Source organism: Ceratotherium simum, chromosome 37 (genome assembly GCF_057802395.1).
Source record: "Ceratotherium simum simum isolate JZ-2026a chromosome 37, ASM5780239v1, whole genome shotgun sequence".
In the NCBI taxonomy this organism is placed as follows: Eukaryota; Metazoa; Chordata; class Mammalia; order Perissodactyla; family Rhinocerotidae; genus Ceratotherium; species Ceratotherium simum.
Genome location: NC_141936.1, coordinates 22678771 through 22705382, shown reverse-complemented (window position 1 = coordinate 22705382; position 26612 = coordinate 22678771). Strand labels below are relative to the sequence as shown.

At 48.0% G+C, this 26612-nt stretch overlaps 1 protein-coding gene across 1 annotated transcript in view; it reads right to left on the bottom strand.

Annotated features, from left to right (window-relative positions):
• The window catches only part of MARCHF4 (membrane associated ring-CH-type finger 4), a 99625-nt gene that overhangs the window by 12495 nt on the left and 60518 nt on the right, over window positions 1–26612 (bottom strand). The window contains exons 2-3 of the mRNA XM_004427534.3: window positions 12071–12226; window positions 6563–6755 (exon numbers count right to left, since the gene is read on the bottom strand). Coding sequence (XP_004427591.1) covers window positions 6563–6755; window positions 12071–12226 — 349 coding nt within the window. The remainder of the gene's footprint in view (window positions 1–6562; window positions 6756–12070; window positions 12227–26612) is intronic.

Sequence of the window (26612 nt, the reverse complement as noted above, 5' to 3'; positions counted from 1 at the left end):
ATTCCCTCCATTGCCCACCCCATTTTCATGCTCATCTGTGGTGCCCAGTCTCCACTCAAGCCAGAGTCCTGGGGCCCCCATTTGCTTGGAAGGAGTTCAGACAGTCTTACCTAGTCTACCTCCTAAGTGCTTCCTAGGTCATCCCGTACACTTCTTCCCCACTACCACTGCTCTGCATCTCCTTACTTCTTACTGAGACTGTTAAAAGTGTTTTCCAAATGGCCTCTTCCCACCTCTAGCCTGTCTAGCTCTGATCCATCCTTCCCACAGTTGTCAGGGTTATCTCTTTATAACATACATCCAATCATATTTCTTTCCTGCATAAAATTTCATCAATGCCTCCCCATCACCAGTGGGGTAAAGTCTGAGCTGCTGAGCACATGAGTCATGACCCTGTGGGATTTGGCTCCTGCCAACCTCCCCATCCCTATGGCCCATCACCCACCTCCCCACCCTGGCTCTTTGCGCTGAGTCATACAAACCTGCCCAGTTTCCTAAGCACACCTGGTTTTCTTACGTCTCTGTGCCTCTACAGGTGCTAGTCCCTCTGCCTGGAATGTTCTTCTCCACTCTTCTGGGCAAACTTGGACTTATATTTTGAAATCAGTTCAAGGACAGGGTTCCTTCCTTCAGAAAGCCTTCCTGGACTCCCCTAAGAGAGTTAATTGCTCTCTTCTCTATTCTACCTTCCTCTGGATCTTGTACAATCTCCCACTGTGTTGTAATTTATTTGTAGACCGTGAACTCCTTGAAGGCAGGGACTATGTCTCATTCATCTGTCTGTCAAACTTCCCTAGTTTGGGGAACAAAACAAGACAGCCCATAAATGCTACTGGATGAATGTCTGTGACCATCCCAAGCCCCCTCTGATTCAGTCATTTCCTGTGCTCACTCAGCTCTAGGTCCCAGCTCTTATTATTGGGATCAATGATTAGGTTGTTTGCCTGCCCGATGGTATGTAAGATCCTTGAGAGCATGTGACTCTCTTGTTGGGAGTCCCCTCTCAATAAATATTTTTGAAGAAATGGATGGATTCCCTAAGTTCACGCTAACCAGTAGATTTAGGTCCCCCACCCCAAATACCTTTCACCAGAGTGTCTCATGGGAGACAAACCACTCAAATTCCATCTCAACTTTTCAAGCTTCCCTCTCAGTTGGTGTCAGAACAGCACTGATCAAAAGGGAGGCACAACAATGGCCAACCTCCAAACCCCTGAATACAGGACAGGAGCAGCTGGGGCTCACTGAATTTCTTATTGCTACCAGCCATTACCCTATGGGTCAAGGTATGACTGGACCAATTTCCCCTCAACCTGCCTCCCCATCCAGGCTCTGCATCTGCAATTTCACAGAGCACTCAGAGATGAAATAGGCAGTAGAAAGTTCCCTGGAATTGGAGCCAGGGGTTCTTGGGCCAATCCTCAGCTCTGCCATGTGCTTAGATATGTGACCTGGAGCCCTGTCACATGTTTAAGCCTTTCCTCACCTGTTAAATATGGATCATAATACTTACCCTGCTTATCTTTTAGGGTTGTTGTGCCCTTTCTCAGTTTCCCTCTGTTCTTGCAGGGCTTTGGTGGTTTGTTCTGTCCACAGCAACGTACATTTGGCTTTCATAGTGGCATGGATTGGTCTAGGAACTTAGGAGCCCTAAGCCAAGAGATGCTTAATCTGTAGGGGCGGCTTGTATCCCAGAATGTACAACTCTCTGATATGACCCAGTCCACAGCCATTGTCCACAACCTTGGACCCATGCTTCATCAAACAGAGAGCCAGACCTTCCTGGCAACCATTTCAGGCAAAATCCTGTGGTGAACCAAAGGCCATTCCCTGACAGACATTGCTCTGGCGTCTTCTCATTGAACATTGACTGACCTGCAGGCCAGCCAGGTGGACACAGCCGTGGATGGAGCTGATTGTGGCTTCATGAGCAGCGAGCTGGCCATGTCCCAGACTCTGCATCCTCTTGGCTTCATGGCAGAGAATATCTGCTGAGCTGGTTTTGACATCCAGTGGAATTTCTCCTCTTGTGTCCCTCTCACTCTCATGAAATTTCCCTCAATGCACCACTCTGATAGGAAAGGTAAATCTATGTTTAAGGATTAACTAACTTATGTTTATTCAGATTCTTTACTATGTGAGGCCATTTAACAGTCTTAGGGAATAGAAAATTTTTCTTGGTGTCTGAAAAATAGAGAAAGACTCCTTTTAGCAGATGGTCTTATTTATTTCTTACTCACTATTTTGAGCTAACACAAGGCTAGATGCATTTTCCCTTCTCCTGATGATAAACTTTTTATCCAGGTACGAATTGCTCCATCCATCCAAGGAGCTTGAGTCTACGGATATGGATTCTTTCATTCAACATTTTTTTCCAACCAACATTTCTTGAGAACGCTCACCTCTCCCTTCACCACTTCCACCCACTTTCTGGTGAGGAACCTTCTCTTCCTCTGCCCACTCTTTCATAACATCTTCCACTATCTCGAGACTTCTGGAAGGGAAGCTTCCCCTTTCCCATGGGAATAAGCTAATTGATTGAGTTTTAAAACCGGTGACCAGCTCAAAAGTAAGATAGGTGCCACCCTGTGGCTCTCTTGGCTGTGTTTTCCATCTTTGTGCAGTAAGAAGACCATGTTATGCCTCCTTCGGGCTGGCCCCAGCCGGGCTGTTCCCTGTTGGAGCTTCTCTGCCTCCCATTGGTTCAGTGAATGAGGTTTGTGTGGCCAGATGTCTAGATTTACGAATAGAGGCAGGAGGTGATAGGAAGAGGGGTGACAATATGCTTTCTCCTCTCAGAACAAACTTGACCCTGAGTTGGCATTCTGGCTCATTTCCCCTGGAAATCTGATGAAGGTGGAGTGTCAGCTGTGTTGCATCATTGTGTGGGTTGAAGGTAACCCCTGACTGGTGAGTGCTTTACTGTAAATGCCTAGTGCAAGGCTGTGGCTTTGGGCTTCCCTGAGTACAGTGACTCTTGTAACTGAGCATGACTTTTGTGGGGACCCTGGAAACTATGCCAAAGTGGACCCTGTACCCACTGTTGTGAATCATATACTTCTTCCTGAGCTAACATTTTGGGGACTGAGAGACTAGCCCAGGACTAGGATATGGAGTGCAGTGAGGACTCACCTGTAAAGGTAAGACAGACCTGCCTTGTGGAGGCTGTGGTTCCTATCCTACATTCCTCTAAGCGCACTCTTGGGTAGTTCTGTGGGTCTCAATGCCTAGTTGAGCCTAAAAATAAAGATGCCTCTGGTAGACATTGCAGGCTCCACCTGATTCTTCCTTCCAGAGAGCCCCTAAAAAGCTGATACTTTACAATCACTTGTGCAGTGCTGTGTGTTTTCCCTCAACTGGCCAGAATGCTGCCGAGGAGGAGAAGTAATTGATACTTGAACTTTACCCTTAAAACGACTGTCATCACTACTGATCATCATCACCATCATCGCAACCACCACAAAAACATGTGCATTCCAACTACTGCCTGTCACCTCCTCCCACTCTCTTCTCTAGATCATATATTACTCTCTTTTTGATGTTGTCTCCCCGCATTTTCTCCCATGAACAACATCTCCTAGAAAAACGCTGAACTGAGAGTCCTACTCTGCTGCCTGAGCCAGCCTAAGACAAATCCTTGTCTCAGAGTCTCACCATTTGAAAAATGGGAAAAATAATCATTGCCCCTGGGAACATGCTCTGAAGCTGAATTAGCTCCAGTTATAATCAATAAAATGATAGAACAGTCTATCTGTTCTATCTCTATCACTCTTCAAAGGTGAGATAGTCTAAATATAAATATATCTGACCACTTCAGGACGGTGCTAGAAGCAGTTAGGGTCCCTATGCATTCCCCTCCCATCAATGGTGTTTCCAAGCTGTCATTGGCTTGTCAGAGCAGATGGATAGATCATGGAGATGATGGTGTGGCTGTGCATCTGGGAAATCATGTTTTCCAAAAACAGTGTGGAAACCTCAATAATTAGCCCACTCTGCTTCTTTCAGAAATTGAAGGACCGAGTGCCACATGTATATGAGAAGAGAAAGAACTAGAAAGATAGAAGGGGGCCAGGGGAAAGCAAGCAGAAAGAGAGGAGCCAAGAAAGATACAGAAGAGGAGATGGTGCCACAGAGCCATATTCAGGGGAAGGCACACTGAGCAGGAGAGACCAGAGCACCAGGCAGGCCAGAGTGGGGGTGCTGGGTGGCTCAGAGGCACAGGAAGCAGGCCTGTGTATGAGGGTTTCTCCTGTAGGTGGGCCCAGTGCACTCGAAGTCGCAGGTGGCATTTGCACGTATCCCATGAGTGATGCCACGGGACTCCTGCTATCTGACGCAAGAGGGCTAATGGAAAGAGCACTGGACTGCCAGCTGGGAGACCTTGCTTCTAATCCCAGCTAAGCAACCATGGGCAGATCCCTTCCTTCCTCTGAGCCCCAGTTCTCTCAACTGCAAAACTGTACTGGTCAATTGCAAAGTCTCTTCAATGTCCGATTCTCTATCTTCAAATCCATGGATACATGAGTGGTAGGAGGTATTTATGCTTCTCTCTCTCACACACACACACCCCCAGAGGAGGAGAAGTCTACTTCCCTGCCCCACCACCCCATTGATGTTGGGCTTGTTGGTGACTTGCATTGGCTCAAAATGGGCTGTGAGCAGGAGGGACAGCATGCCAATACTGAGCAGAAGCTTTGAGAAGCATTGCAAGTTTCCACCAGCTCTCTTGTGCTCCTGCACTCGGCTGGAAGAAAATGCCCAGTAGTCCCTGCTCCTTTAGCCTGCCTCCCAGCATGAGGCGACACTTAGAGCAGGCCTGAACCCAACGCATAGTCAGAAGGTAAGCCCAGCCAAGCCCAGCAGAGCCACAGCCATCTCGCAGACCCATGAATGGGAAATAAATGCTTGTTGCTGTGAGGCACTGCAATTTTGGAGTTGTTTGTTACTGCAGCCAAAGCTGACTAATACACCACGTGACGGGAAAGCATGTCTCATAGCAACGCACATTAGGGACCGATCGAAAGCCTGCTTGAAGGAGAATGAAGGACAGCTGGAGGGGCCCCTCCAGGAAGGCCCTACGCTGCTTACCCCTCCATGCAGATCCGTATACCTCCATATGGAAACACACCTGGCTTTTGGCATCAATAACCCATGCCTCAGCAGGAGGAGGAAGGGAGTTTGGTGGGAGGCAGAATTAAATTAGAATGCCTCAAAGTCAAATTCCTCCCCATTTGCAGTCCTTTCTCTCCCACCGTCCTCCAAATCTGGGCAGTCTATTTCTTTCACTGCCTAGGTGCCATAATTAAAAGGCTCTTGGACTTGGGGTTGATGTATTGGTGTAGCTAGCAGGGAGAGGCAGAAAGATGCTTAGACAAGTTTACAAGTTCCAGCATCACTGGTCTCTGGCTACTGTAATCAGTATGGAAGTCTCGAGGCCTCTCTGATTCTAATATTAAAGGACCCCAAAGAAATTCACAGTAACATCCTCCCAGCCAAATTCTAGCTAGTAGATGTTTTCCTGCCAAACAGAGCAGTGTAGCATAGCTGATGTTCTACACAGATATAATGCCCCAAGAAGACCACTCTGGGACTCTAAGGCCCTCAGTACTGTGGCCCAGGGAATAACCTGAGAGTTCCAGGTTAGGATGTATGACCAGTGCTTAAGCACACTTCATTTCGCTCAGAGAAAACCAGGACCATTCCCCATCTCCTTGGCTACATGGATAAGGACCTCAGAGTTGACACCATAATCATCCATTGAGAAAAACAAAAAGATCCGGCTCTCCACCAACCACCCTAACATAATGGAAAAGGAGGGAACATAGATTTGGGAATGGTGTAAGGGAACAAGGAGGAACCAGAGTGGTGGGTTTCCAACTTTTTCTGAAACACCAAAGACATTAAAACAAAACCTTACCTGGAACGGAAACATATGTAAATAGATGAAAGTTCAGAAGCTCTAGGTGAAGCAGGAGTGAAGATTCAGAGTCTGTCTGTGGAGCATGCCATTTCCCACCCCCCAAGGTGGCTCCTGAAGCTGTGTGTGGAACCCTAGGGCTACATACTGTTTGAAAACCACTAGACTAGAGAAATCGTGGGCATTGGAACAGGCTTAAGGAAAGCTGAAAAAAGGGGGGCAGGTATCATCATGGCTGTTTCTGGGCATTTTGCTTTGAAGAGAATGGAATTAAATGTATAGGCATCCCTCATCATGCCTTGGCAGTCATGGGGTATACAACAAAGAAGGGGCCTTCGATGTCTTGCTTGAAGCAAATCTATTGACCAACTGACGTTTCTCAAAACGTCTTAGAGGCAAGCCTCCTCATCCTTATCTTTGACTGGGCAAGACAGATTTGCTTGGGAAAGATTTGGATCTTCCTTCTTTGCCCTGCCTCCACACGTCTGCCCTCAAGCCTAAGCCACTGGCCCCTCCTGAGCTCACAGGTCTCAAGCCTGGCACCATCTCAGCTTTGACTTTCCAGAAGGAGGAATTCTGCGGGATTTGTCTAACTCACCAGCATGTGGCTCCCCGCTTCCCATAGACACAAGCGCCCAGACCCACCTATGCACACCACGTCCATGAATCCATACATCCCGTAGCAGATCTGGAAGAGGAGGTCTTGGCGCTGCCATTTTGCCGAGGGACTGAAGGTCGACCAGATGAGCCAAGAGATGCTGGCAATGAGGAAGAGGGAACCCAAGATGGCGGCTGCAATCTGAACCTTCTCAATGACTGTCAGAGAGATGGCCTGCCACTGGGGAGGAGAGAAGGGCAGGTTAGCAGTTGCTTGGGTGCCCTCACCCCATTTCCATCCCATTCCCATCCTTCTTCCTTCAGTTGCCTCAACCTCTCACCTCTGGTTTGGGTCTTAAACCAGGGCTTTCCAACTTGTAATACAATGGATATTTTTTCAAATTTCTGAGTTTTACACTGTACTTTTGATGTGGAGGAAACCTATATCACACCAAATGATTAGAAGTCATTGTACGGAGGGAGTTCTGGGCACACGTGGCTTGGAAAGAAGGACTACAGACAGAGAAATGGGAAGGAGAAAGTGAAAATACAGAACTAGCATGGGTGCTATTCCAGGTCCCAGAATATTCTTTTCAGAGCAACGCTGTTTATTTTCACACTAAAGGCTTTTCCTTTGCTTGTTTTCTACAACACCTGGCATGTCATTTAATATACATGCTGGAGATCACCAACTCAACAGACGAGAGGACACAGGATGTGGGGGAGAGATAAGAAAAAGCATAATTTCCTGACTGTATATGAATGCTGAGATTTCTGGGGGGTTTTTTTGTAACAGAAAAAGCACTTTACTAATAACAGTATTGATGGATGGGTTGAAGGCTGGGGTGTGGGCGGGTTTCAGCTCTGAAATTCTACTATTCTATGGCTGGTTTAGGTAGCACAGGCTTAAAAGAGTCTGGAGTTGGATTTTAGTTGGTATTTATTCATGCTGTCACTCAACAAATATGTACTGAGTACTGTCTGTGTGCCAGCCACTCTGCTGGGTGCTGGAGATAAAGCAGTAAGCAAAAACATACATGATTTCTGTCCTCACAGAGCTTACAATCTAGAGAACACAGACAACTAAATAATTATTTACAACTGCAATTCATCAGGAGGTACATGGCACTGTGGAAGCCTTTGATAGGAGGATTTGACTTCCCAGAAGAAGCGAGGCTTGAGTTGAGTAGGAGTTTACTAGGCAAAGAGAGGAGAAAAGAGTGCTCCGGGCAGAGGGAAGACCATGTGCAAAGGCCCTGTGGCAGAAGAAAGCATAGTGAGTATGAAAACCTGGAAGAAGACCAGAGTGGGTGAAGCAGAGAGCGCAAAAGGGAATATGGGGTGAGACAGCTGGAAAAATAAGAAGGGAAGACCATGTGGAATCCTGAAGAATGTGCACAGATTTTTGACTTTGTCCTAAGAGCACACGTGATGCTATTGAACACTTTTAAGCAGAGAAGTGACAGGATCAGATGTGGGAAGGTGGAGGGGAGTACAATTTCCTGATTGTAGGGATTTGCATAACGCCCTGCAGAGAACACCTCCAGAAGACATTTCAGCCCGAACTCCGAGGAAATGCAGACAACCTTCCATCTGCCAACAGTGAGTCCTCACTATGTGTTAAATGGCCTGGATGGAAGCACAGAGTCTGGCTCCAGCCAAGACTGACCAGTGGTCCCTAAGGAACTGTAACCATTGGAAAACATTTCTCCTGCTGGTCTGGGTATAGGACGTTGGCCTTTACACTTAATTATACAGACAGCATCCCATTACAGGTAATTAGGCCTTTAAATTTTCCACTGCTTCCCCCAGCCTACAGTTACACATAACAAGGGAATTTTCCAGAAGATAGCCTGATCCTACAGACTCCTCTCATATACAACCAATGCTTTTTCCAGAGCCTGCCTCGCTGCCTGAAGAGGGAGGCTGATGGAGTTGTTTGTTTCTACCGTTGAGTCACAGACAATCCTCACCTTCTCCTGCTCCAGACTTCAAAAACCCCAAATACAGAGGCACAGAAAGGTCCCTGTAATCCCTAAAGATCCTTCCTACCAGCCCCCAAGGCACCTGTGGAACCTAAGCAAGGTTCAGGTTTTTCTGATGCATGTTGCAGAAGGAACAGTGTGGGGGTGCTACGGACAGGGCTCTCTCCTCCTGTCTGTCTCCCGTGAGCCTCCACAAGAGGTGCAGGGAGCAGGGAACAAGGGAGCTCGGACATCTCAAAGGGAGGCTGGGAGGGGAGAGGGGCTCCAGAGGCACGGGCTCTGCCACCACCAGACACTGGGAGCCTCGTTCCAAGCGGGATTCTGGTTGCAGCACCATGAGCCTTCTCCACGCCCCGCCCTCCTGCTCTGCAGCACGGGTGAATGGAGAGACCAAGGCAGAAGGGCACGGAGCCTGGTGTTTCCTTCCTTATAACAGAAAAGGGCACTGGGCAAGGGCTCGGGTGACCCAGTTCTAGCTGGGGTCTGCTCCAGCTTGCGGAATGTGACCTGGGAGAAGTCAGTAAATCATAAGGACTCTCAATTTTCCCCTGCGTAAAAATGGAAGTAATTGGTTCTTCCCTCTTCCTAGAGTATTGCGAGAGTTAAATGAAATAACTCTTTAATGAGTGCTTTGAAGGGTGTGAGCCGCTGTCATTTCTGTTCTTCATTATGTTTCAGCAAAAATGCAGCTATGCATGCCGAGGTGGGGTCTTCCTAACGGACTCGGCGCACTCTGGACCTGTGTACTATAGGGTGGAGGCTAAGGGCCAGACTCAGGCGTCAGACCCCTGTACTCAACCCTGCTCCACAAGGGTCACCTGGGGCGAATTGCTGACCCCCCCCCTTGGTCCCTCCACTGTCTCATCTATAAATTGGGAATAATAATAGTACCCACTGCATTGGGTTGTTTTTGGTGTTAAATGAGATAATACATGTGAATCCTTAGAACAGTGACTGGCCCCCGGTGGGCCCTAACTGAATGGTCATTAATATAGTTGCAGTTCAGGGGGAGCAGAGAGGGTAAGCAGAAGCCACAGAGCCTTGAGACCACAAGGCCGCCTACTCAGTGGCTCTTCTGCTAGAAACAGAATCTTGCAGATTATCACTGAGATAATGTGCTGTCGTGACCACTGCTTCTCACAGCTTTGTATGGGGCATGACCAAGGGGAGAGAGACCTGAGAGTGGGAGAAACCTCCACTCTGAGCAGAGGTGGTGGGGCACCCCATCCATTGCTCCGCTCCCTGTGGTGCAGCCTGCCTGCTCCATCCTAGACCACGTGTGGTCCGGCGGGGCTGTGGGAGCAGAGGTTGTCCCACTGCGGCTGAGCAGGCAGCCGGCTCACGCTTGGCTGGGCCCCAGGAGCCCAAGACACACAACTGGGCCCATTTGGGCTACAACCACACAACACTGCTGCTAGACCAAACTACTTCCCTCTTCCAGTGCTATCTGGAAAAGTGGAATGGCGTTTCCTGAGCCCACCCCATTGCATTTCCAGGAGCCACAGAACCAGAGGGAGTCCCCAGTGTCTAGAAACTCATAGCTCAATACATGGCAGTAGCCTAAGAATAAGCTAGTAGATCAACATCGTCCAAGCTGCCATGTGCTTACCATACTTATGAGATTAGGATAACTTTTTCTTTTGTTTTACCCCCAGGAAAAAGTCATCCCTACATGGTTTTTTATTGTATGAGTCAAGGGCTGATGCCAGTTTATGAGCCAAGGGGACGCTTTGGGGTGGGCTTACAGGTCTGGGCTCTGACCCTTTTCCAAGGCTTGCATCCGCTGTGGAGGAAGGGGAGAGTTAATGCACCCCAGGGCGCGGAATCAGCCATCTCACGGCACTGCTATTTTAAGACACTTCAAGATTTGAAATGAGTGGCTAAAGATGGAACCAGCGCAGGAGGAGGCACCTCTTATTCTGACCCCTTAGTATGCCATCAGAATACTGGGGTGCCTGGGAGTTTTAATGCCTCCTTCCAGAAATAATGCCCCCCTCCTGGTCCACATGCATGTGCTAGAACTCACACACCCACACTCATTCCTGCAGTGCCCCATGTAAAACTCCATAGTGTTTAAAATAAAACGCCCTGGACACTGCAGCTCTGGGTTTCCAGCTGCCTCTCCAAGCAAAGACCCCACCCCACCATCACCACCAAAACACTGTTCCTCCTGGACTTGCAGAATCGACTCTCCCCACCCGCCGTCAGGAGGAGGGGAAAAACTGTGCCAGACCCCTGAAGTTCCATCCTCACTAGCATGCTGGCTAATTGATTATGTGGCGGCTTAATTGGCTGACCATGCATATGTGGAGGTATTTTCAGCAGAGCGCTCTGTGTATGCGTGTGCGCCTCGCAGGGGAAGCTGCTTGATTTGGAGGATTTACGAGGTGGTGCAGGGCCTGCCAGCTCCTCTGGGGAAGAAGGATGTGGCAGGGCAGGCCGGGAGGGGTGGAGGGTGGACGAGGGGAGCCCCTGCAGGTCCAGCCCTGTGTGACTCTGTTTGGCAGACCCCACCCTCCTCGCTGGCCCCTCACAGTAGCCTCTTCATATTGTCTCCCTCTTTCCTTCTTCCTTATTAGCCCTTCTTCTGTTTTTCTCTGCCTCCCTCTCCTGTCTCTTCTCCACTTTTCTCTGGTCCCTTGTCACAAGAAGTGTGGTCCGTGGACCAGCAGCATCAGCATTACTCGATAGCTTGTTAGAAATGCAGAATCTCAGGCCCTGCCCCAGACTCCTGAATAGTAGTCTGCATCTTAACCAGATTCCAGGCGCATTACGTACACATGAAGTTTGGGAAGTGCCGCTGAGTCTCCTCTCTCCTTATTTCTTCTTCTCTCGCCCTTAGCTTTGTCTCAGTCTTTCTCCTCACCCTCCCATCCTCTGCTATTTTTCCGACCTGCTCGCTTCTGTCCTCTGGTCTTTCTTTCTTTTCTTTCCCTCCCTCCCTACCCTCCCTCCTTTCTCTCTTTTCCTTTCCTTTTTGCTTTCAATTGTTCATCCATCCATCCAACTATTCATCCATCCATCCCCCCATCTATCCATCCATCCACCCATCCATCCAACCATCCATCCCTCCATCTATCTATCCATCCATCCATCCATCTATCCATCCATCCATCCATCCATCCATCCATCCATCCATCCATCCATCCCTCCATCTATCTATTCATCCATCCATCCATCCATCCATCCATCCATCCATCCATCCATCCATCTAGCCATCCATCCATCCATCCATCTAGCCATCCATCCATCCATCCATCCATCCATCCATTAGCTCACTTATTCTCTTTCATCTGATTCTCCAAACTTCTTTCCTTCTACGTCTTTCTCTCTCTTTGCCCCATCCCTTTCTCCAATTCTTGCTGAGGCTTCAGAGAAAACACAAAAATTCTTTCATCCCCTCCTGCCCACATGCCATCCACAGTCTTGCCCACCTAGCCCATCTTGTTCCTTTTCTCCAAACTGTCCTGACTCTAAGGTGAAATCATCCTCCTGCAGAAAAGCAGGGAGTGTAGGCAGCCCCGGCACCCCTAGTGCCCCCAGCACCCCCAGCGCGCAGCCCCGGTTATACCTGCAGAGGATTCTTTGTGCTTATGGCAATGACGTGGTACTTGTAGTAGCACAGCTCACAGCTCCAGCAGCCCCGCTCGCTGATCCACTTGATGAGGCAAGGCTGGTGCGTGCACTTGACTGAGCCATCACAGCGGCATGGGCTCAGCAGCTCCCCCTGCAGGGAGAGAGGCAGAGGGTGGTGAGGCCCAGCCTCGGAGTCTGGCGGGTGAGTGGATGGCCGCAGGAGCACTGGTTTGGGCCACCCAGGTAGGCCAGACCACACCACTCAAACCAGGCCACAGGCTTCGTTGGGAGGCACCAGACCCCACAGAGGAGACTTGGGCTCCAGCCACCCCTATCATGGGAGCCAGGCAACTCCAGTCAACTCAACTAAGAGGTCTGAGCGCCAGCTCCCACTCGGTGCTGGCCAAGTCCTAGGGTCTCAGTGAAAATGAGTGGGTAGATTTCTATGCAAGCCCTCTGCTGTCCAAAGGGGGCGGGGGGGTTCAGCCTCTACAGGATTCTCTTTAAAGGCTCTGCCAGGGGTCTCAGATTCAGATACCCTCAGGGCCAGGCAGGCCACAGAAGTGACAGAAGCCAGTTGGTGGGGACTGGGTGAATTGGAGAGCCCAGACCCCAGTTAAAGGGACAGCCACCATCAGCTCCAGCCAGCTATAGATGTGGGAATCTAGGTGGAGGTTTTTATGTAAAATCTCCTAATAGTTAAATGTTAACAGTGAGTGCAGGTTTTTAAAATATATCGTGAGGGTCATTTTGCCGAGTTTGGAGCTCCAGACTTGCTGTCCTGCAGGTCAGTATGTAGAGACCCAGCTGCACTCTGTGAAGCCTCCTGCCCTGGGCCCCTGAGTGACGAAAGCATGGCAGGTGCACAGGCCTGATCCCAGGGCCCTAGGAGGTTGGGCAGATGCCCTCACTGAAGACCAGGTCCCTCTAGGTGCATCCCTCGGGCCTGGGGCAGGCCAAAGCAGGGCGGCAAAGGACCTGGCCCAGCTCAATGGTGGCAGGATTTGAAGCCTCTGGTGAGTGGACCGCAGAGTTGGGCTCAGTCCCCAGAGCACCCTGTGACCATACGTCAGATGACCATGACTGAAGCCTGCGTCTCTGCTTCCTGCCAGGCCTGGCATGGTGGCCCCCAAGTGCCTCCATGAGCCTCCCCCTCTCCTCTCCCTTTTTCTCTTTCCCCCTGGCTGTTCTCCTTCTCCCTGTTAGGTCCGAGTCCATCATTTCTGCTTGTTAAATTCCATCCACCCAACTCCTTCGTTTACTTTCCCAGAGACTTTAGCAGGTGGGCCCACCCACCTCCCCCACCCTCTGCTCCCTTCTGACCTATCCCATGGCCCCCTCCTTCCTTACTCCCTGTGCCCTCTCTCCTCCAACTCACTTATTTTGGATCCAGCCCGCATTGATGTGTTTAGCATACGGCCCCTTGAGCCGTGTCCCTGCTAATTTGGGAATTTCGCCATTCAGGAAACCACATCTTGAATCCCAACTTTGAATAAGCAAGCACAGGCGTTCCTGACCTATAAGTTACAGGTCTCTATTTGCATATTTAATCATGCTCTTTGCTGTAGACAGTAGAACCAGCCATTGCCTTCCAAGATTCACGGAATCATCTTTCCCTTCCACTTCAACTCCTATCTCTCAGAGACCACCCCTTGGCCAGGATGAGATCTAGAATGACCTTTTGCCCCTAGTCTCCCTGTCAAACTGCTTCTCTGTCTTCCCGAAGGTTCCAGTGCCACCTCTTACAGGGAGGCGTCCCTGACTTCTCCAGGTTGAGCTCAGTGCTTTGATCTCTGAGTGTCTCTTGCTGAGTGCCCTGTGTGTACACCGATAGAGCACTCAGCACATCCTTATGAGGATCTATGGTGTGCCTGTCCACCCTCCAGAGAAGCTCTGGAAGGCAAGCATGAGGGGTTGTTCGTCTTTGCACCTCTTTCCCCCAGTGCCTAGCCTACCCCTAGAAGGCCCTCAACAACGTTTGTGTTTGAGTAAATGAAAAAAATAAATCAAGTGTCTGCTCAGGTTTCCTGCCCTGCTCTGAGGAACAGGGATGAGGCTGCCCACTGCATGAGAACAGGAACCATGTCCATCTTGTTGTCCTTGAGACCTCAGTGCCCAGAACTCTGTGTATAATGTGCAATGAATGAACCTGGTGACAGAAATGCTCAGAGACATGCTCATCCCCATAAAATCCTCCCCAGTTCCCACTCTGCTCCTCCAATATTGACAGGGCCCTCTGCTGGGCTCCAGGCCCTTCTCATACCCCCTACTATAGCACTTCCCCCACTTGTCTCTGGGTCACTACACTGTGACCCCTCACTTGGACACTGTCCTATCCATCATTGCATCCATAGCACCTAATGCAGTGCCTGAAAAGGTTAGACGCTCCATCCAGCTTTGATGGTGGGCTGCATCCATTTCTGTTTGATGAACAAGAGGTTTTGCTTTTCCAGGACATGGCCAGCCTCTGGCTCCAGGCGGGCAGCTGTGGCGGCTGGGAGAGGAGCAGAACAGGCAGGAGATGCTCACATTGCTGGGCACTCACCACACCCATCCAGGCCTAAGGGCCCTCGGTACTGAGTAGCTGCAGTGCGGCTGTGAGAAATAGGAGGGGGTGGGAGGGAGAGGTGCTGGGGAGGGGGCAGAAGTCCTCATTATTCATGGCAGCATTTCCTAGGCCCATTAATTCTAACAGGATGAGCTGGGTTTGATTAATCGGGTTGTTAAGCAGCCATTTCAAATTGCCCATCAGGTAAGAGACATTACCTCCGGTCCCTGGTAACGGTGCCGAGCAACAGCGAAGGCTGTGCTCCTTGCTTCCCAAGCTGCAGCCATGGACAGGGCAGCAAGAGCTGCTGGCCGGGGCACAGCTGATAACCAGACCTGTGCTCTCCGTTGTGGCCCTGGGTGTGGGACCTCCAGGCTCACTGGAACCCCCTGAGGCTCAACAACCTTATCTGGAGAGAAGGGAGCGTGACCTGGCCTGATCACAGTACCTGACTCCAGGGCCAAGAGGTCACGGGTGTGCTGCTTCCCCTTCCCCTTCTCCTAGTCCCCCGCATTTTCCCTTGGGACTGGACAGCCCAAAAGGCAAACTTGGGACTTGCTTCGGGCACCACAAATATTCGAAATCAAGGTCACCAAAACTGTTAGAAAAGTTTAACTTTGATAAAGTAAGTGATCCAGGATTTTAGAAAAAAAAATAATAAACCTGCAAAGAAGCTGTTTAACCCTGGCATTCACATAAGTTTCGTATTTTATGATTTAGTGTGTTTTTATGTACATTTGGGAGGAAGGCCATAATCGTTGCCATGTCTAAAGCTTCTAAAGGGCCTTGACAAGGACCCTTCACCAGCTTGGACTGGTCAACCTGTGCTTCTTCAGGAACAAGAGAAGTAGAAATAAGCCAGCAGTCAGACAGATTCAGCTTAGACTGAATGAAGATGTTCTTTCTTAAACTCTTAAAAGCTAAAACGGTGGAACATGGAAACTGAGATGGTAAACATCTCTCAATACAACAGAGACCCTTATCGAAGAGAAAGGTTAAATGACCAACTCAAGGTCACTCAGCCAGCTGGTGGCATGCCCAGGATGTAAAGCCAGGTCTTTCTGACATCAGACTCAGCATCTCACCACCCCACTCTGCACATCGCTCTCCCCCACCCCCGCACGCTGGTCTCTGCTGTCCCTCCCACACCCGTGCCCTGGGTCTCTTCTCCATCCCTCCTCTCCAGATCCCACCCCCTCCCTGGCCCAGCTCAGCCCCCTCCACCAAGTCTCCCACAACTGTCACCTACAGACCTGTCTTCTCTCCCCGCATTGTCACTCACAGTGTGGCACTTAATCATTCTCTAGTTGTTTCCTCCGGGATTTGGGGTGCTCCTGCGTACCCCATAGAACTGGGCACATTGTAGGTGCACAATAAAGGTGCATCTACTGACTGGATGGGCACAAGGATAGGAGAGAGGCTCCAGCATTTGGGCTGGGAGGATTATTACCATCTTGTCTGCAGAGCTCAGCAAACTCCACAGATCAAAGGGGCTCATTAAATGCGAAGGGCACCAGACACTTCCTCGATGATCTGCTTGGAGCTTTGGGGCCCAGAGACCACCCTGGGAGTGACTAAGGCAAGAAAAATCAGATCATCTCTAATCCTCTGGCCTCTGTGGGACACTGTGTGGGGAGGCGTGAAGAGCATGGTTTTTGGAGACAGACTCCTTACATTTGAATGCCTCTTCACCCCTTACCCTCTGTGCAAGCCCAGGCAAGTCTCTTAACCTCTCTGAAGCTCTGTTTCTTCATCTTTCCATCACAGGCAACTTGTACCTCCTCAAAGCATGGCTATAAGGATGCAGTGAGACCATGCATGCAAAGTGCTGGACACATCTGAGTGACCTTGTGAAAATATTATAATTCTAATTCGCATTTCCATAAGGACTTTACTTTCATAGTTTTTTCCATACAGCTCTGTTTTATTCTTCCCCTATCAGATAGGTGAGGAAGGAAGCCATGCCGTAAGTAAGGGTCAGCTGAGCCCCAGAGAGAGGTTGAGATGAAAGAACTGTCTGAGAGAGTCTGCCCTTGGTGGATAAGGGCTCAGAACACAGATCTCCCGATTTCCGATCCAGGATCATCCTCTGCGTTACTTGGGAGTCACTGAGAGCATCACGGGGCCCTCCTTCCCTGGGGATGCTGACCAGAAGAACACAGGCCTCTTGGATGGGTTCAGTGGGGTCATGTTAGAGGCAGGAGGCAGGACAAGGTGACCCACAGCCTTTGGTTGTGGCTGAGCTGGTGGGTGGGGAAGAGAGCAGGATGGATTCTCCTCGCTGCCAATGACACAGCAAGCTGCAGGGGCAAGACTCCAGTGGTTTCTCCATTCACAGATTTCTGTCTGTTTATTTCGGGCTTGCTTCATTTTTTTCTCCTCTCAATCTGAAAGGACTCGCTTCTGGAGTCCTTAGGTTACCTGGTTGCCATGGCAGTGGCAGGTAAGCCAAAGACTTTCCTATCCACCCACACAGGCGCCAGGCATCCGTGCCACCGAGCAGAGAGAAACAAACACAGTCTAGTGAAGCAGAGACAGCCCAGCCCCGCTGCAGTTTGCAGCTCTGGGAGATCAAAACAAGGAAACAGTGAAACACCAGCCTTGGGGTGCAGTTTAGGGACATCTTCCTTTATTGAGAACTAACACGGTGGTTAAGTGCCTGGGCTCTAATCTCAGACAGACGGGAGATATCTAAGCTCTCACAATCTATGTGACTCTGGGCAAGTTGCTTAACATCTCTGGGCCTCATTCAATCATTCCTTTATTCATCAAATATTCATCTAGTATGTTCCAAGTTCTGTTCTGGATGATGGGGATACAGCAGTGAATGGAACTAATCAAAATTCTCTAAGAGAGACAGACAATCAAAACGAGAGGTAAGTAAGCTATAAGTACCTCAGATGCTGTCATGTGCTATAGAGAAAAATAAAAAGGGAAAAGAGAAATGGAGTGCCAGGGAGAGGGCAGGTTGAAATTCTAAATAGGGTGGCGATGGAAGGCTTCACCAAATGGGGACATTTGGGAGAAGACCTGGGGAAGGTAAGGGAGCGAGCCATGCAGATATCTGGGGCTGAGCATTCCAGGTAGAGGGAACATCAGGTGCAAAGGCCCTGAGGAAGGAGCATGCTTGGCATGTTCCAGGGACACCAAAGAGGCTGGTGTGTCTGGGGTAGAGTGAATGAGGGGAAGGGGAGTAGGAGATGAGGTCAGAGATCTAATGGGGATCAAGGATGGGGAGCAAGGCTTGTGGGCTATTTTAAGGACTTGACATTCACTGTGAATGAGATGGGAAACCATGAGAGTTTTGAGCAGAGGAGAGTAATATAGTCTGGCCATGTTGGACTGGATCACTCTGGCTGCTGCATTGAAAATAGACTGGAGGGAAGTAAGGGCAGAGAAGGGAGACAGGAGGCTGTTGCAATAATCCAGGCAAGCGATGATGGTGTTTTGGACCAGTATAGTAGCAGTGGAAGTTCTGAGAAATGCTCAGTTTCTGGGTATATTTTGAAGACACAGGTATTAAGATTTGCTGATGGAATGGATGTAGTGGATGAGAGGAGAAAAGTCAAGGATGATGCTGATTTTGACCTGATTTGACCCATGAGAAGGATGGAGAGTTACTTTCAACTGAGATGGGAAGGACTGAAGGAGGGGCAGGTTTCACAGGGTAGATCAGGGGCTCAGTTGTGGACGTGTCAACTTTGAGATGTTCATTAGACACACAAGTGGGGACATCAATACATATTGGTCTGGAGTTTAGGGGAGAAGTTCAGGCTAAGATGTAAATTTGAGAGTCATTGGCATACAGATGGTGTTTAAAGCCACAAGCCTGGATGAGATCACCAAGGAATGAGTGTAGGTGGTACCAGGGCTGCTCCCTGGACGACTCCAAGATGTCGGAGCTTAGGAGATGGGAAAGAATCAACAGGAGGGAAAGTCAGTGAGATGAGAAGAGAACATGATATTCCAAAAGCCAAAGAAGAAGACAAAGTGTTTCAAGAAAGAGGGAGGGATCAGCTTTGTCAAATGCAGCCAATGGGCCAAGATGAATGAGAACTGAGAATTAATCATGGATTTGGCAAGTTTTCCTTCAATTTCTTCTATTTTCTGTGGGAAATATGAAGCAAAGTCATGGGCTGAGAGTAAAGGTAGGGGAGGAGGTATTGGAGGTCTGAGATTTGGTATAAAATAGTTATCCGGGAGAGTTTGAGTGATTAGACTAGAGAAATAAAGTATGAGGGTAGGCAGCACTAAGGGTCCTTTCTATTAGAATAAAATGGCTCATCTGTGAAACTGGGGGAGGAGGGTAGTAAGAGAACATATTTAGCACCATGCCTGGCACACAGTAAGGTCTCAGTAAATGCTGGCTAATATGTAAGGGGTTATGATGAGGGTTATAGCAGATCTGGTTTCTAAGACCACCTTCTCACCTACTTCAAACACTGACCAATTTCGTTCCTTCTTTCCTTCCTTTCTTGCTTTCTTCCTTCTTTCCATCCTTCCTTCCTTCTTTCCTTCCTTCCTTCTTTTTTTCCCTCCATCCTTCCCTCCTTCTTTCGTTCCTTCCTTCCTTTCTTGCTTTCTTCTTTCTTTCCCTCCTTCGTTCTTTCCTTCCTTCCTTCTTTCTTTCCTTCCTCCCTTCCTCCTTTATATAACATTCTCTTATTAATAATCTTAATGTCATAAACATTTCACAGTTCCAACGAAATACTTTCATAGACATTCTACCACCTACTACCTCAAAAAACAAATTATTTCTCCTGTTTTACATATGAAGCTGCCCAACTCAGAGAGGTTGTTATTTGCTCAAGAGAAGGGCAGAGTAAGGCTCTGAAGCCAGTTCCGTCCATCAGGCTGCTTGTACTCACGGCATCTCTGCCCACTCTAGTTTCACCTGCCTTTCATCTCTTCTCCCACCCCCAGCAGCCTTGTTCATCAGATTCTTACCTTTCCAGCCCTGATAAGAGAGAGAACCTTACTAGCTCCCCTATTAACATAAAAACACAAAGGTGGAAACCCTCTTCCCCTATGGCCTTTTCCTCTGAACTCAATCCCAGGCAGTGTTCATTGGGTATTAATTGATGTGGTGGTGGGGGGAATGTGATGGGGTTTAATTTCCTCCTCACTTCCTCCTCACACCACCACCCTTGGTGGGGAGGACACATTTGTTAAGTCAAAATCAAGAGAGAGAGATTTTTGTAAGCATGATAACGCATTCAAGTTCTCTCTGAGATGCAATCTAGATTAACAAGGAAAGTTTCAATTGTCTTATAGATGCTTCACTGTGAAGACTCAGAGGACCTAAAGCCTTACAGTCAGAATTTATCCTCCATCATGGAGCCAGAACCTGTGTGTGGGGTGGGAGGAATGGTCATAGGAGTAAAAAAATTTCATTGGGATTATAGAAGAGAATAAGGAAGGATGCCAAAGAAAGTAGAGACCCTCCCCCGCAATGTCCATCCTAGGTAGTCTCTATTGAGGATGGATAGTTGACTTGATAGGGAAAGTAAAGAACTGTTCACCATTCTCTGAACTCCACATATTTGGGGGACCAACTAACAGTAAGGCTTATCAATAACACATCCTCCCAATTTTATGGGCACAACCAAACTGGCCCATGATATTGACCAACTATTTGAGTAGCTGTGATCTGGGTTGGTGGAGGAGGGTTGGGGAGGGCGGAGACAAAGAGGGAGCACAGATGGGGCCAGTGAATAGAAGGAAAACCTAGAAGATTCCAGTGTCTTCTTCCTGCAGCACACCAGGCAACGATTTTTTGAGTGCACAGACCTGTGAGAGGTCGATGTATGCTGATATTAGGATCAAGAAAAAATGAGCTAGCGTGAAGACCCGCTTACCAGCAAAGGTTGTGGTAGAGAGATGAATAGGAGAGGGTGTGACTCCTGCTGCCCTTAAGGATGATAAAGCAAGTTTCCTCCTTATCTGTGGGAGGCAGGCTGATTGGCAAGATGACCTTCAAAGATCCCCATTGCTCTAGAATCCATTATTATACACAGGCAAGCCATTCTGAATGTTCTGCATGTTGTGTCAGGCAGTGTATGGGCAATTCTTTGTTTTCTGGCTGGAGCCCTTTCTGGCCAATCTTTAGGTCTGCCACCCACCCATAGCATTTAACACACTCCCTTCCCAGCCAGGCCGTGCCCAAACTTCTTGCTTCCCCCTCTTCACTGTGCCAAGGCCAAACCTTGGCTTCAGGAGAATAACAGTGTGTCAACACCAGCAGAAGGAAATGAGAAATTGTGGCAAGATAATTTGATTTAAAAAGAAAGAACTCTATTACTAAGTAGAAAAAAAATTTAAGGCCTTAATGAGCTGTAGTTATCCACACTAAATCCAATTAACCACATAATTATTTCTAGGTCTACTCTCATACCAGCAGCTTACTTTCACACACGTACATACACACACACACACACACATAATTTGCCTCCTTCTTCATGGAAAAATTTCCAGCCTTCCTATTCATCAGTTCAAAAAAAGGAATCCAAAAAGAGAGAAAAAATAAACACAGAGACCCAAACCAAGCCCTCCAAATCATGTTTTTTCATTTTCGTGATAATTATTTTATTCCTGCAGCTCTTTTCTCCCCTATAATTTAACTGGTATAAGACAAATGTACCTATTTCCTCTAACTGCCTCTAAATACACTCAACTGGTTCTAGAAAGAAGAAATTAACCTCACAATAATTGAATTTAAATAACATCCAATTCCATAAAGTCAAACATGATCTGCATAATAAACAAACCAAGCTACGCAAGGGCTGGTGGAAAGAAAGGTCATATTTTACGTGTATATTCATAACCATATCTGTATTTCTAATGACCTGAATGTGCAATATCCTGTCCGTGTGTCTTTCTGGGTGACTCATCATTGTCATCGCCATCGTTACCAAAGAGCTAAAATTAAAGGTTGATCTGCCCTCGGTCCCCTGCCTGAATCAATAGAAAAACAAAATTTCAATAAACCTTGACTGGCCAAAATTGGGCTATTTGCATATAGCAGTGGGCTGGGCCTGTTTCCAAAGTTCCAGGCCACCAGGCTGAAATTTCAGAGATTCCAGGCCACCGTGTCCTCTTTCTTTCCCACCAGTAAGGCCAAGCCAAGGGCACACATCAACTGGCAAGTTAAGGGGCAAATACTCGATTGCCTCCTGTGGCCAGTCCTCCATGGGCCCTACACACTGGCAGAGGGACGCCCAGCTTCAATCATGCAAAACCCTTGTGTTATTTGAAGGGATTGTGGTGAAATTCTACAAAAATTAACTTCCAGTCACTGTAATTAATATATCATTTAGGGCGTTTAGGGGACACAGCAGATGTTACAAGTGTAAACGAGCTATGATGATGTGTTATACTTCACGAATGTTCCGAATCATGGCCCTGGGCACTTAGAACCCTATGTATGGCTGACTCTTACAAAGCAAAAAAGCAACGTCTGCCCTGGGTGTCAATCCCAGCCCTGCCACCTTCTGGCTGGGGACCTTGGGCTTAAGCTATCTCAGCCTTGATTCCTTGGTTCTCAGAACTTAGCATACATAAGAATCACCTGGGAAACTTGTTAAGAATTCAGATTCCCAGGCTTTACTCTGGAGATTCTGACCCACTCTTCCTTTCTTGAAGCAAGGTTGGCTGAGAATCATTTTGTGAAGCTGTGCACTGGGTACACTTCAGCAAACCTTTGTCTCCTATATCACTCCAAGACTTCTATGCATACAAAGATAAAAATAAATACCAAGAGCTAAAACTTACTGAGCACTTACGATGTGCTCAGCCCTGTATACAAGCTCTGACTGCTGGGTTCAAATCCTGGTTCTTCAACGTGCTAGGTGAGGGACGTTGTGCAATACTTACCCATTCCAAGCCCTAGTCCCGTCATCTGCATCTGTCCTGTTTTACAAATGCATCTGCTGCGGCGGCTGCCTCTCTTACTTGCTCACACTTGTTGAACACGTGCTAGGGGCCAGATGTTGTTCTAAGCACTTGATGTGCATGAGGCCTATAGTGTGGTTACTGGGCCCAGTGGACCCAGACTGGCTGGTAGAATCCTTGCTCTGCCATTTATTACCTGTGTGACCTTGACAAGTTTGCTCAGAGGTAAAGAGGGACCAAAGATACTTCCTGCCTCCCCAATGTCTCATGAGGATTAAATACAATAATACACAATGAGGAGGACTTAGAACCCCGCCTGACACACAGTGAGTACTCATTCTAGATCATTACGTATTGTCTCTTATGCGCCCACCCATCCTTACTGAATCTCTTCACTTCCTAACAAAAGGAGGCAGGCAGAGAATGCTGCTCTCTCGCTCTGCAGATAAGGGTCTCTGCAGGTTGTTGCCCTACCAAACACCTCACTCTACGGACTTGTAAATGAAGCTCATCAGTCTGAAGCCTGTGCATACTTAAGCTGCCTGGGAGCCTGGTTAATGAGTATAGGTAATAACAGTGTGATGACGGTCAGGAGTCTCCAGATGCTGCTCACTGCCCTGTTATTTCAGGGGGAGGGAAGAACAAAACAGATACCCCAGCTCTCCATCCACCTGGCTGCCCTGGTGTCTCTTAGGAACTATCCCTCTCTGAGGCTTCTTCCCTCACATGCATGTGTTTCTACCCCTTATGAGGAGATAAATGAAAAGGTGTTAAGCTGTGAGTGTTTACAGCCATCACTCCTCCTTCCTCCAACCCCTATCAGGTAAGGCTGTGAACCTGTGTGTTCATGGGGCCAACTGAGGGCTTTGTGATGCCCTTGGAGGTACAGGAAAGGAGGGAATGTGAAGCCAGGGCAGAGAGGCTACAATGATCTGCATAATGAAGAGCTTAGCAAGGAAAGGGAAGTGAGAAAAAGAAAAAGGGGTTTTTGCCCTATGATTTCCTCTGCCTGCTTTATAAAGAGATTGCAGTAAACATTGAAATGTTTTTCAATTCTTTCTCTGTATGAGACTTGCATTTCTTCTTCATTATGAGCTTCATTCAGATTATACTCCATTTAGACTGAAAAACCTGAAGCCTAGAGAGGGCAGTGGCCTCTCCTAGGGTGGTGCAGTCAGGCAGCACTAGAATAGGAATAAATTACAGACCCCTCCCCCTCTGGGTTCAGAGCTTCAAAGAGTCCGTCCCACCTCCCTCTGGGATGGATGCCTCTTGCTGGGTGATACCCATTCCAGAGTCTGCTGAAAGTTCAGCCAGTTCTTTTCACACCTCTCAAGGAAGCATACTATTCCTGAAGTCTTGGCTCCAGTTCCCTGTCAGGAATAAGCATGCTAAGTAGAATTGGAATTACTATGGCGTGTGAATAGACTCCAGTCTGTTGACTCCAAGCTCCTGTGAAGCTGCTCCAAGTGGTTGCAGCTTCTGTCATCTTGGCAATTTTACTTTTTGCTTGAAAGAATTCTATATTCCTCACTTCTGGGGCTGGGAAGGGGGGTGGTCTTCAAAGACCCTCCTCTCCATCCCCCCCACACTCTGGTCAGACTACCTGGCCCAAACCCTGACAAATGGGGAGCTCCTAGATAGAGACAATGCCGGGGAAGGGGACCCCAGAGTGTCCCATGCTTACCAGTGCCTTCCAGTTTTCCCTTTCAGATCCATATATGAAAACCAATGCAGGACAATGCCAAAGCTCCTAGAACAGCCCAAGCCTCTCCACTCAAAAATTGGGAAGATATGTATGGACCATCATTGTTTCCCTCCAGGAGACTGGGACTGTGGCCCACAGTCTTCATTTAGGAGCCATTCAGCAGTTGGGTTGAGCACTGGCTCTCAGCCCTGGCACTGAGAATTCAAGATGGCGCCTGCCCAGGAGACACTCACACACTAGGACGTGCTTCCTCAAACCTATCCAGATTCTCAGTTTTTGCCATGGTTTTTAGGCCTGCATTTCACTTAATTAGTGGCTGGTATGTAAAATATCACTTCCTTTTATGTGCCTTTAACCTCTTCCAGATGACAACATGGTTAAGCAAGCCATTAAGACTTGCTGTTTTCAGAGATTTGGCAACCCGAGTTCCTGTTCCCTCTCCCCTTATACTTCATGATTATTTAAAACTTCCTTCATCTTCCCTCAGCAGTCGTCCATTCACACTGAAAAGTCCTATTTTTAGATCCAATTCTCACGTCATGCATCATTTTAGCCACTTTTTTCTAGATCTTCACCAGTCTCTCAGGTTTTTAAGGTAAGTTTTTCTGCTACGTCCAAGACAGCCAAGGATCCACATGTCTGGAGGCTGGGGGAGAAAAGGCTAGATCTTAAAAATATGTAGAGATTTATTATAAATCAAAATTTTCCTCATAACTATAGCTGCCCCCCCCCACACACACAATTTCCCCCAAATCAGGAACATAATATACAGTCTGTTTTTAACTTGTATTTTTCCATTCACACTATGTCAGGAAAAATTTCTCATGATGATCCATGATTATTTTCTTAGAAGACAGTCTTAGAATGGAATCACAAATTCAAAGGGCATGACATTTTTAAGGCTCTTGATGCATTCTGAAGGCCAAATTGGTCTTCAGAAAGGTGACACCAGTTTTCCTCCATATCCTTACAGTGTGTCAGTACCTGCTGCTGTGCTCCCATATTCAAAGTCTTGTCCTTTCTCCACATTCCCAGGGGTAACTGTCAGTAGTACCAAGGCTGTGGCCCTGAGAAGGAAGGCTCAGAAAATGCAGGCCGTCTGTTTCTTTTCACCTTTCTTTCCACTGGAGGGAAGGAGCAGGGGGTGGCTGTAGAATTGGGACCAAGTGAAGTCAGGAATTTGCAGCATTGCACCGCAGGCAATCTTGGGGGAGAGCCTCAGCCATGAAAGAGAACCAGGGGGCACCTAGCCAGCTGGAGGATGCACAATCTTAGCCGGCCGGGTGCCATGGGGAGTTTTCCTTCTCCAGGGAACTGATGGATGATAGAGATGACTCAGAGTATTCTTGTCAAGAGTCTCAACATAGCCCAGTCTCTGAGATGGCAAACTACAAGGCTAAGGCACCTGGGGCTGAGGGTCCCACATTTAAGACCCTTCACCTGGATAATTGCCCACCACTGCCCTTTAAGTTACCTAGATATGGGAACACCACACTCCTTGCAGTAACACCCTTGTGTGACTGGGCGACTTTGTTGTTAAAAATATATCACAATTTAACCTTATTTTCCCTGATACAATTTCAGCCTTCTTCTATCTTTCATAACAAATAGACAATGCACACGCTTTAAAATCAAACAAGTTCTGGCTCTGCCATTACTAGCTTTATCAGTTAGTTCCAGCTGCTAAATTTGCTCCTGCATATGCACTCCAAAATTAGTGGCTTAAAAAACAATCGTTTATTATTTTTCATAAGTCTACAAGTTGGCTGAGTGGTTCTGCTCATCTGATTTGGCTGGTGTTGGCTGGGCTCTCTCATGCATCTCTGAGTTGGCTAGAGGCTGGCTGATCTAGGATGGGATAGCCCACCTCTGCTCACGTGTCTCTTGTCATCCAGTAGGGTTATCAGGGCTTGTTCACAAGATGGAGGAAGAGTTCCTGCCAGCAAGAGACGGCACGCCCCAATGCACAAACACCTTTCAAGCCTCTGCTTGTATCAAGTTTGCTAATATCCCATTGGCCAAAGCAAGTCATGTGGCCTACTCCAGAGTCAGCGGGAGCAGGCATTTCCAAAAGGAAGTGACTATAGGGAGGCAGAAAGATCTAGGCAATTAGCACAATCAATCTATCGTATTAGCCCTGTGACCTTGGACAATTTCTTTAACCTCTCTGAGCCTTAGTTCCATCATCTGAAAATGCAAAGTTTTTTTTATGTGTGTGAGGAAGATCAGCCCTGAGCTAACATCCATGCCAATCCTCCTCTTTTGTTTTGCTGAGGAAAACTGGCCCTGAGCTAACATCTATTGCCAAGCCTCCTCCATTCTTTTTTTTTTTTCCTTTTTCTCCCCAAAGCCCCAGTAGATAGTTGTAAGTCATAGTTGCACACCTTCTAG